Here is a 12,594-nt window from a genome sequence, read left to right as displayed (position 1 = left end):
ACGGGTAGGTTCTGCCCTATTTCGCCGAGGCGACGAAAAATGCTTCGCCGCGGCGACGAGCCTAATGCAAAGTTTCTTGAGTTTTCTAGAGAATTCTTCTTTTGGGACACAATGACCATTCTACCCCTAATTAGTAGGAAAAGTGGGGAGTAAAATGAAAGGAAATTTAGTAGAGATTGTGTTTGAATGGGGGTGTAGTTGTAAAGAATCAAAGGATATAGATGGAATTTCCAAGAAAGGACAAGGGCAAAATGGGAAATAAAGCTTATAATATGAACTAAAAAGAGTAAAGTGTAGAGAAAGCCTTTATTCATTTCATTCTACCGCCTCTTCCATTTGCCCATTTTCTCTCAATTTCTCCATCCAATCTTCCAAGTTTTCTAAGGGATTTAAGAGGGGTTTTGAGTAGAGATTTCATCTAAAGCATCCTAAGGTAAGGATTCATGCTTTAGATGTGAGTTTTCTTGTATTTGTAGTGAAATCTTATTTGGTTGTTGCTGCCCTTGTGGTTGTTTTGAGTTGTAGAGAAGAGACAAGTCCACAAAGGGAAGGAAAAGTGCTAAAGAAGCAATCTTTGCACAAGGTAAGTAAATCCAACCAACTTTAGTTTTAACAAGCTTTTTGTGTAGAGATGTATGCATGATCAGTATGTAGTATGATTAATGAGAAAATTGAAATGAGATGAGTAGCTATTTTTGTAGTTGTTGGATAGATTCCATGTATGAGAAGTGTTTTAATGTGTATTGAGAATGGAGTTTGAGATGAAGTTTGTGAGATGTTGTGTGAAGTTTTTTTGGGAGTGCTTTTCTTGACAGGGATTATGGTAGTTTGAGGGAGTTTTTCCCCAATTTGGATGGCTAGAGAATGAAGTATAGTATTACTTTTAGTAGAGTATTTATATGCACATGAGTTGCTTGATGAAATGCCTAGGAGAAATCTGCCCTGTCACTGCCGTAACTTTCTAGGTAATTTTTGGGCATCTTACGGTTTGAACTGGGCTGAGACCGAAACAGAAAAGTTGTAGCCCTGTTTCTAAGCTTTAAAACGAGACCAAAACTGTAGTAATTCGAGGTGTATAACGCAAGTTATGGCCGTTTTAGTGTGACCTGTGCAGAATGACAGGTTTGAGGAAATCTTGTAGTTGGCATTTCATTAGTGCATTAGGGAGCTTGAGTTAGCTCTACACTTTTGTTTATACACTTGAGAAGTAGCTTGCGATTCAGTAGATAATTTGAGTATAAGCTACTTTAAGAGTTAAGAGAAAGAGAATAGAGTAGGTTGTGCGATGGGGAACCCGTGAGTAATGGGTAGAGTATTCCCGCATGTACGCCGCATTGAGAGAGCGGCATGAGTATCAGATAGAGAAGTGGTGTAGCCCGTGAGAGTTCATGCGGATGAGGGCTATACCCGAGTACCCGAGAGAGAGATTATATACTCACATGGCCAAGGGTTCCGAATCCATGCATAACCGAGTCCGATCGGCTAGAATGAGTAGAGGTCACGTAGAGTGGGAGTGAGTCCTGGCCGTGCCCCCGGTAAGATGGGGCCGTGACTTATTAAAGAAAGAGTTACTAGAAAGGAGTTCTAAGAGAAAGAGAAATAGAAGTACCAAAGAGAAATGGTATGAGAAGTTGTAAGGAAAGAATTAGAGAAAGAGTTACGGGGATAGATGAGTAAAGGATTTACTTACTGAGCATTGTTTAGTGCTCACCCCGTTGTTTTCCTATGTTTTGCAGGACCTATGTGAGTACATTGTCGGATGGATGTTGGCGTTTGAGAAGGAGTGGCTACACTGTCCCTTATGTTTTTGATGACTTTTGTATATGTCATACATTTTGTGTAAAAATGTATATGTTTGAAAAGAATATGTATATATGTTTAATAAAAGAAAATTTTGGGCCCAATTTCTTTATTTTATTTTTATGTATTTCATTATAATCTTTTGAGTAGTAGTGGCTATTACACTAGTTGCCAAAGGTTTCAAACAAATTCATGGTATTGACTATGAAGAAACCTTTTGCCGGTTGCCATAATTAAATCCATCTGGAATTATGCTTACGATTGCTGCATATTATGACTGTGAGATTTGGCAAATGAATGTCATAGCTGCTTTCTTGAATGAAAACCTTAAAGAAGATGTGTATATGACATAACCCAATGGTTTCGTTCTTGATGGACAAGCTAATAAGATATGCAAGTTGCAGAGGTCCATATATGCACTCAAACAAGCTTCAAGGAATTGGGACATTAGTTTTGATGAAGCCGTAAAAGAATTCAGTTTAATCAAGAACAAAGATAAGGCCTGTGTATACAAAAAGGTAAGTGGGAGCGCAGTGGCATTCCTAGTGTTGTATGTTGATGACATAATTCTGATCAGGAATGACATACCGAACTTACAGTCAGTAAAGACTTGGTTATCCAGTGCTTCTCTATGAAAGACTTAGGAGAAACAGCCTACATTCTCTGAATGAAGATCTATCGTGATAGATCAGGTAGGTTGCTTAAACTAAGTCAGAGTACATAGACAAAGTATTGAACATATTCAGTATGGAAGAATCCAAGAAGGGATTTCTTCCGATAACACATGGTGTTTATCTCTCTAAGGATATATGTCTTTAACCACACGATGAGAGAGATAGAATAAAGAGGATCTCACATGCTTCAGCAAGTGGATCCATCTTGTATGCTCAGATTGATATCTAATGTGCATTAAGCACTTGTAGTGGATATCAATCAGACTCAAGTGAGCAATGCCATGTTGTATGCTCGGATTGATGTCTCATGTGCACCAAGCACTTGTAGGGGATATCCATCAGATCCAAGTGAGCGATGCTGTGATTGCATGCTCAGAATGATATCTTATTTGCATTAAGCACTTATAAAAGATATCAATAAGATCTAAGTGAGCAATATGTTATGTACTTAGATTGATGTCTTATATGCATTCAGCACTAGTAGAAGATATCAATCATACCCAAGTGAGTGACACTGGATGAATGTTAATGGACATCCTTAAGTACTTGAGAAGGCTTAAGCATATGTTCTTGGATTATGGCGGGGAAGATGAGCTCATTGTAAGAAGATATAGTGATGCTATTTTCAAACGGATAAAGATGATTATAGTTCATAATTTGGAATTGTACATTTTGTCTCAATGTAGCTGTAGTGAGCTGGAAGAGCTCGAATCAGTGTACTGCAGCGGATTCTACAATTGATGCTAAGTATATAGCATTATTTAATGTAGCCGTGTAGGCGGTTTGAATTAAGAAGTTTATTATTGAACTTGATATGGTTCCAAGCATTGTTGTCCAGTAAAGTTCTACTGCGATAACAATGGAGCCATTGTTGTGGCTGAGGAGTCACAGTCTCACCAATAATCCAAACACATACTTAGTTGATTTAATCTGATCTAAGAGATCGATTAGAAAGGGAATGTGCAGATTTGCAGAATACCTACTAACCCACTATTGAAGTTTCTATTGTAGTAGAAGCACGATGGGCACTTGGGTCATTCAATGTTGAGTGCATGAATGATTGGCTATAGTGCAAGTGGGAGATTGTTGGAGTAGGTGCCCTAGAGCCAATCAATTATTGTGGAATTGACTCTTTGTAATAATGTTTATTAATCAATAAAGGGCATTATCTACTATATCATGTAAACCATAGTTGTATGTATTGATATATGTCCTTAAAATGGTAGAACCATGATGAATGTATCAAGTGTTTCAAATCTTGATAGTGAGAACCCTATGAGCACATATGGTGGCCATTCTAGAAACGTCCGTAGCCCCAATATTAATCTGACCAAGGACACAGATAATACGATAAGGCTATCATAGTGTTGAACGACCCTGTCAAAAGGCAGTGACAAATCTCACTTGTTAAGGTTGTTTGCTAACAACCTGGTGCAACACATGGGTGCTTGCTGTAGGCAAGTTCACTGGACTGACTCACCCGAGCATTCCATATAGATGGTAACCCTAGTGTCTATGGAACAAATCCTCTAATGAATGGTGGTGCATGTGATCCTTAGACTTGAGATCACCGGAGCACCTCGTGCACCGATTCATGTAGTTTGACACTAGCCCAACGCAGTTCTATTCAGAGCTGTCAATATGGTAGTGATTGGCTGCATCGAGGAGTGTATCAAGACTATGGTGGATTGACAGAGGATTCATCACTCCCGGGTACGGGAGAGGTTATCTCACGGCGCACTTCAGTTAATGACAATGACAGTAAATCTATGATCACAGTCGGATTGAGTTGTAGCTCAATCCAATTCATTATTCTGGTCATTGGTCTAGTAACTGAATACAAATATATCGAGAGTAACTGGGGTTGACACTATTTATGTGCCACAGTCTCGATGAGATAACAGATGATGAAAGGATTTGATTGTATGGTAACCATATTGTTGACAGGTAGCTGCTTCGCTGAATCCGAATCTATCGAGTGGCCATGATGCCTTAGTAGGGGTCAATCTTGGTCTATATGTAGTGAGACGATTAATTGGTGTTAATTGCGATACTACACACTACCGGTATGATGAGGAGCCTACGAGTCTCACACATAAAAGATAATTTAAGAATCAATTTGTGTAAGGGGCGTTTTCATCTTTTTGGGTGAAAGGGTATTTTGGTAATCTCTCAGTGCAATTAAATTTGTTGAGGTTGTCGCCTTTATTTAATTTGATATTAAAATTAAAGAAGTGAGATTATATTTAAATATATGTACACATATATCTAAATGGATTATTATTATTATTAATTAAATGTTAATGTATTTCTTTAAATACATTAATTGATAATAATAATCATTATAATTAAAATATCATGATTGGGAGTGTTTGGATATAGCGGCTATTTGAGTTGAAGCCCAAGCCTATTCCATGATGGAATAGGGTTTTGTGTTCACTACATAAGTGCCATGTTTTTGTGTTTTAATTGATAGATTCATTCATTCATTATTTGACTTGAAAGAAAATTAAAACACTCAACCCTCTCTCCTTCACGCCAGCCATCATTTCTTTGAATCAAAATCTCTTGATTCTTGAGTTTGATTCTTGAAGCTAAAGAGGATCTAGCAAATCCCTCTTTAGCTCTTTGGGTTATCTTCGTGTGGACTATCACTGGTTCGATCCTAATCTTGGATCGGTAGTGAACCCAAATTAGAGACAGGTTTGAAGGAGCCTCTAAACGTGCGTATGAACTCTTAACTCTAATCTGATTGTTCATACTACTGTAGATTTTGATTTATTGTTAAACTGTATAATTTGTGTCCTGATTTTGGTTCAATGGGAACGATATGTGCTATACAATATTTGTTTTCCGCTGCCATAAGCTTGATCATTTCCTAACAGAAAGGTCTTTGGTATTAATGAGTGAATAATGCACTAAATGTTTGAAAATGTCTGATAACTCGAGGAAAGACGAATCATGCATGTTTACTTCAAATTTTTTTTTTTTTTTTTTTGGTTAAGGAGGTGTCAATTTTAATAATTTTAAAATAAATTTATATTTCATATTATAAAAGATGATAAATAAAATTTAAAAAGAAATTAGGTGGGACTTGAATAAAAACACTAATTTATATATATATATGCGCTAATTGACCTTAGCGCCTTTGAGCCTTGAACTAAGAAGTTTCTCTAACAATGAGGCATATGTTGCCGAAGCAGAAAGACCGTGTTCTACAATTTACAGCATGCATTCTACACAAGCAAATATAAAATCCACAAATGATCTCCAGCGCTTGTGCTTATGGAGTTTCTCTTACCATGTGTTGCTCATTTTCATGTCTCTTTGGGGTCTAAACTCAAAGAAGTAGTGGAAAGGCCACATTCTTAGGTTTTCAATTATGACTCATTCTACCACTAAATATGTTGGGGTGAGAAGTGGTTTCATTATTCTGAAAAATTGGGGAATCCATTCCCACACGTTGCTTTTGATCATCACTTTTAATTCTCCACTCTTTTCCTTCTTTTTGTTGGGACCCATTTCGGTCACTCTAGCTGGTTGATAATGTGTATGAACCAAATACAGTGGATATTATCTGGCCCCTCCCACCATGAAATGAAACTTCTGATTGTGCTCAAATAATGTTTGCTCAAATAATGCAAGGTGTGTTTAGGTTTTAGTGGGACTAGCGATGAAAATGTACCTATTTTGTTGGGGAATATTCAGGAAAGGTTAATAGAAGATGTTGCTAATGAGAAATATAGATTCTCAATTTTTCTTGATTCACAGAAATGTGGACGAGAAAGAAATATAGATCCATTCAGAAAAGAATGGCCAATATAAAAGCCTAAAAACTCGACAAGACATATCACTTATTGTTGATAATGACAATACTCTGTTTTTTTTTTAGCTAGAATTAAGCTTGAGATATGAAATGTGGACGAGGAAGAAATATAGATCAATTTTGATTCTACAGGGTAGCGTTCCGCTTAATTGTTGATAATGACAATACTCTGTTTTTTTTAGCTGGAATTAATTAAGCTTGAGATATGATCAATGTTTTAATGGGGAATTGCTTCACCATATGTTGCACATATCACTCGGAATGCTTGAAAGGCGCTTCCTTGCAGAAGTTGAGATGTCACTTCATAGCGTATGTTACAAATATCTCTCTCATGTGGTTCAAAACTTTTCAACCCAATAAAGATTAAGCTTTGAAGAACAAAATACAGAAATACTGGACTCAGTTAACTCAGGGCCCTCCACCAGAAACTAAAATAATTTTCGATTTTTCCAGTACTCTTTTATTTGATCAAGATTTGAACTAATTATAGACTGGTTCCACACTGATATGAATTATGAAGTGATTGGGAATTACTTTGACATGGCCGGCCATTCCATAATGAACTTCACTATTTTTGTTTTTTCAGCGCTTGTCAGCTTGAGAAAAATCGGATCAACTAGTTTGAGTTATAATTTATCTCTGAAAACAAAAGTGGAAATGCAATACACAAGGCTCTCTCTTTATTGTTCAAAACAAAAGTGGAAATGCAACACAAGAGGCTTTCTCTTTATTATTCAAAACAAAAGAGGAAATGCAACACACGAGGCTTTCTCTTTATTGTTCAAAACAAAAGTGGATAGCATCCCATGCAATCCAATCTAAGGATGGATTTGATTGGATAATAAAATTCATAAGTTTTAAATTTTAGTATTTTTAATCAATTTTTCATATTAATTTTTTATTTTAAGCCTAAGTAATTGCTCAAAATACAAATTTTCCTTGGTACTAATTTGTATTTTAAATAAGTATTTAAAAATGTAACATAATAATAATATTTGAAGAACAAAACACAACACACTCATAAATTCGTAATCTTATATATCTTCTTTGCTGGGACCAATTAATAGCTCGATGCCTCACGTCACTGATTTTTTTTTCTAGGTTTTGATCATGGTTGTCACTCTTTGTGTGCTGCAAACACTTTATATCCACTAAAGACTTGAATGCCATATTCTAAGGTTTCAATCCTGAAAATGAAGCAAAAATAAAATGTAGCCGTTAATAACCTGATCTATGGTCGTAGATGTAGCAGTTTTCAGTCAGATTCATGATGGATCTGGTCGAAAACAGCCAAATCGGTGCATGATCGGCTAAATTCGGCTGATCGTACATCGTTCCGGCGTCGGCGGTGACTAGCGGTTGATGGTGGTTGTTGGCAGGCAACTGTGGCTTGGGTGAATGAGGGTGTTTTGTTAATTTATAAACTTTTATTGTGAAAGGTAATTGTTAAATGTTTTGAGTTGAATATAATATTATTGGATTTTGAATTAAATAGTAATATTAAAACCAACACGGTTTTTTACTGTTTAAGATAAGATACTAAGACAGAATAGAGTTTGAAAAGTTAAGGATAAATCATTATTTTGAAATGACTGGATGTATCTTGTCGTCTATGGAGCTAATGGAGAAAACAGACTGTTCGCACATTGGAAAATCAAGTAAAAGGAGACTAGCTTGCACTTAATGCGATTAGATTTTACGGTCTCCTCCAATGCTTCGGCCAACTGCTTACATAAAGCAACCCAAGAAAACAGAGTTTGCACGTTCTTGCTAGTAAGCGACTAGAGGTTAAGCTTCTTCCCATGTCCACTTATATCTCCATGTTTCTCAGGTTTCTACTCCAAGCTTTCTTTCTTTTTTTATGTCTTCTCTGTTCTGTAAAGAACAGTTATGCTAAACAAGCTGAAGCCCAATGCTCTGATTGTCACATTGTTGAAGTCAGTTCTCTATTGCCCCCAACTGTTTGCAACTGGACTTCCACCAAAGGTTATATACATTAATTAATACACAGTTTTGAATTTTCATAATTAATTAAAAAAGGCTATTATTTTGTTGTAATTATTATTGAGAGTCTGCAGAATATTATGTCTTGCTGTTTCAGTTCCAAACAAAGCATCTCTAGAGCTTGTAAGCAAATATGGTCCATGCTCTACCATAAATGAGGGCAAAGTAAAATCTCCAAATTACACGGAAATTCTGCACAAAGACCGAGCCCGAGCCAAATACATTCAATCCAGAATCTTCAAGCCCAAACATTCTGGTAGTGATGATGATGACCATTTAAAGCGAATAGAGGCCTTAACAGTGGGTGCCGAACCTTTTCTATCAAATGGGGAGTTCTATATTACTGTATCTCTGGGAACGCCAAGACAAGTTGTTACTCTCCTTTTGGACACTGGTAGCGACATCACTTGGACGCAGTGCAAGCCATGCCTTAAATGTTTTAAACAAAAAACCCCGTTATTTGATCCAACCAAATCCTCGACTTATTCTTCCGTTCCATGCCGGTCGAACGCCTGTTTACCAGGTACAAATACCTATTAATAATTTTTTTTTTATTTGAAATGCATCTCCGTCATAAATTTAAAGATAGATGATCGCGTGCACCAATTCCTTTCGGAACATAAACGGTATTCTTGTAACAAGAAATTTGTTGATTACTGTACATGCAGATTTCAAACCAACTTGCAGTTCCAAGACGTGCTTCTACGGTATCTCATACGGTAGCGGTAGTTCCAATGGCCACGTAGCAACTGAAAAGTTAACCATAATGAATGGCTTTGGTACATTTGTCAAATACCCTTACATTTTCGGATGTGGCACTAACAATTCCGCCGATATTGATGGAGTAACTGGGTTAATGGGTCTCGCTCGAACTCCATCATCCTTTATATCACAAACTTCCCAAAAATACTTTTCTTACTGCTATCCGTCATCTTATGGTTCCACTGGATACATAACCTTTGGCAAATCTGATGACGATATCAAAAACAAATTCGTCAAATTCACTCCAATAACCACTTCTCCCAAACAGTCATTGTTTTACGATATTATGGTAACTGGAATGACCATCGCTGGGAAAAAGCTACCAGTAGCCAGTTCAGAGTATACTAAATCAGAATCGATTACTGATTCTGGAACAACCTTCACGGCTCTGCCACCATCCCTGTATGTGGCCCTGAGATCAGCTTTCCGTAAGCAAATGTCAAAATATAAGATGATAAAACCAGTGAGCGATGAACTTGATACTTGTTATGATTTTCGCAGTTATGATAAAGTTGTAATACCAAAGATTTCTTTCTTCTTCAAAGGTGGGGTTGAATTGGAGCTGGATGTGAAGGGAATTATGGTGGTATATAAAAAGGATTTAAGCCAAGTGTGTTTAGCTTTTCAGACAGCAGACGCTGATGACCCTACTTTTATTTTGGGTAATAGTCAACTAAGGGGAAAAGAGGTGCACCATGATATTGTTGGACAGAGGGTTGGGTTTGGTCCCGGTGGTTGCAGCTAAGCTCAGCTAAAGAGGAATGAATCTTCCAACTTAGCACTTGAAAATTAAGAAGCTGAAATTCTCTTGCTTAAATTTTATGTTTTGAATAATGTAATCCTAGTTATATGCTTATACTTTCAAGAAACATTGAATAAACTTTGTTATGCGCGATGCGCAAGTTTAAGTAGTGTACATCTTGCAAGTTAAGTCACCATTTTGTTATCATTAATTGTTAGAAGAAGCATATAAGTTTGCCTCTTGTCTTGTAAAAGCAGTGAGAAAGTGAGACAAATTTAGAGAGAAAAGTTTCAACCAACAAAGTGAATTCAAATTCTGCAACATCCAATTCTATTGTTGCTGTGTTTATCCTCTGTTTCTGCAGCAACTTTCCATGTTATTTTTCATTTTCATATATAACACTTCCACCCTCATTTTCTTGTGCATTTTGTGTGTAACAAAGCTGAAATTTAAGCAGACAAACTATATAAGCAGCACTTGGCACTTGGGAGGATCCGGAATAAATGAAACTTCACGCCTTGTTTATATATGGGGTTTGCTTTAGTACTGTGTATTCCACGTAGCAAAAGTGATCGGGCTTTGCTGTTAGGCAGAGAATGTCTATAGTCATTGTTTTGTTAATTCTGATTCTGGTTGGGAATAAAGTCTCTCTGGTATCTATAATAACAACAACAGCTGAATGGCCATATTTGTTACATACTTGGAAAGTCGGCTTAGCAACATTCTTCCTCCTCCAGAATTTCTTCCACCTCTACCACGGCTACCTCTGCAATTACCACCTCTATTGTTTCCATTATTCTGAAACTTATTGTGAGAATTATTATTGTTTTGACTTCCATTGTTCCCAGCATTACCACTATTTCTAGATTGCACATAGTTTGCCGCTAAATTCTGATTCAAATCAAAACTCATTGTGCTATTCAACCTTTCAGTTTTGCTATCATGTGCAAGCAAAAGTGAAAACACATCTTGCAAATCAAAATCATCCCTCTTTGATGTAACAACTGGGACAACTGAATCATATTCTACTCCTACTCCATTTAATATGTGCATAATGAGATCATGATTGGAAACAAGATATCCAACAATATTTAGATCATCTGGTACACTTGTAGTTTTATGAAAATAACTCATCTGTCATTTCTAAGTACTCTGTAGTTGTAATCGAAAGTTCATTATTTTGACTGGGAAGCTTGCAATTTCTCAAGAGCACTCTAAACTTCATACGATGTATCATATTTTGACATATTACTTACCATCCTAACAAAGTTTGATCCAATTTGTTCTGTAAAAGAAAATCTAGATTTTCAACAATTCAATTGCGTAATAATTGCTTTTAGTTTAGGTCAAGAGCCATCGATAAAGTCGAGCAAATCATTAGCTCTTAAAGGTGGAAGAACTTGAGTTTTCCAAACCCTAAAATTCAATATTTCCAATTTGATTGGAGTCACAAAACTTTACAGAGTTGTTATGAAGTTTTTGGTGATGTTGGCTATTGAGAAGAACTGATTGGAGTTAGTTTGATGATGTATCAATTTGTCCATAGCTCTGACAACAAGACTAAAAGTGAGAATTTAGCCGAAAAAGTGATAGAAAATGTTGTGTGGGATTTTTCTCTCAAGCTCGGAGAATTATGAGGTTGTAGCTTGACCCAAGACCAACCCGACTCTACCAATTGTCCGACCCAGCATAAGCTCGTCGAGTTATAGTTTGACCTAGCACAAGCTAGTCGCGACCAATCCTTATAGTTGTTCAACTAATTCACAGATAACTTCAGATCCCGAATATCTCAGAAATGATTAGATCGACATCAATTTTTGCGCAATCACAACGCTCAATCGCGAAAATATCGGAGTTGCATTTCAAACTTAATTGTAATCCCTTTATTTTTGCTCTTTCCTTTATACAAAATCTGTATATAAACCCCCTCCAACGATGAGGAAGAGGTTAGCAAATTATTCTAGGATTATCATTGTAAGCTCTCATAGCAAATACAAAAAAAGTGGACGTATGCTCAAGAGTTCAACTCGTCGAACCACTTTAAAAATCTCATTGTCATTTACTTTACTGCATTTATTTTTCATTCATTGCTGGTTACCCGTAATCACGCACACATCAGTTCTGATCCTGTCAAGGTCAATCAGATCACTCAGGTCAATCAGATCACTCTAGTTTGTGTTTTCTTGCATCAATAGAAAATAGAGAGAAAGTTCTTCTCTGTAACTCTATAATTTTTTATTAATGAAAAACGTGTGAATACATTTCTTTATATACAATAAGAAGTTGTTGCATGACAACCTATCAACATGACATTAATAACTGACTTTGACTCATACAGTGCCATGTCGTCAAGCTTACTAATTAGCAGGCTAAGCTAAAGCTTGCTTACTCTAACAATGTTGAACCCATCTCCATTGCCACCAAGAACTTCTTCTTTGATCTTATCATTGACGATGACCACCATGGTTAGGCCTTGCAGCAGTCACGACGACCATGGTTGCAACTTACTATTTTTTTTCTTTTTAACATACTCTGTTGAAGAAGATATGATCGATGGAAAAAGACATACATGCCATTTGATCGTTATTCTTAACGTTTGAAATGAAAAATCAGGTGAAACGTTGATGGTTTTTGAAACTAAGGGTATCAACTTGTATTTTTGCTAAACCTAGAGTGGAAAAATGTCATTCAACCAAAGATCAAGTGGGCTGTGCATGCATTAGCAGTACTCCTATGGGGTTAATTACTATTTCGTTTCTCTCAAATACTTTTCTATTTTATATTTT

General features: G+C 36.5%; 1 protein-coding gene across 1 annotated transcript; it reads left to right on the top strand.

The window, feature by feature from the left end:
- Positions 1 to 8,893: 8,893 nt before the first annotated feature.
- Positions 8,894 to 9,897, top strand: LOC116138139 (aspartyl protease family protein At5g10770-like). The gene has a single exon (XM_031423884.1). The coding sequence runs from the start codon at positions 8,894 to 8,896 to the stop codon at positions 9,809 to 9,811; it is 918 nt and encodes a 305-aa protein (XP_031279744.1). The 3' UTR covers positions 9,812 to 9,897.
- The last annotated feature ends 2,697 nt before the right edge of the window (positions 9,898 to 12,594 follow it).

The sequence above is a fragment of the Pistacia vera genome, unplaced genomic scaffold, assembly GCF_008641045.1.
Source record: "Pistacia vera cultivar Batoury unplaced genomic scaffold, PisVer_v2 Contig338, whole genome shotgun sequence".
Lineage (NCBI taxonomy): Eukaryota > Viridiplantae > Streptophyta > Magnoliopsida > Sapindales > Anacardiaceae > Pistacia > Pistacia vera.
Note: the sequence above shows the minus strand (reverse complement) of the source record. Positions and strands in the feature narration are given on the sequence as shown.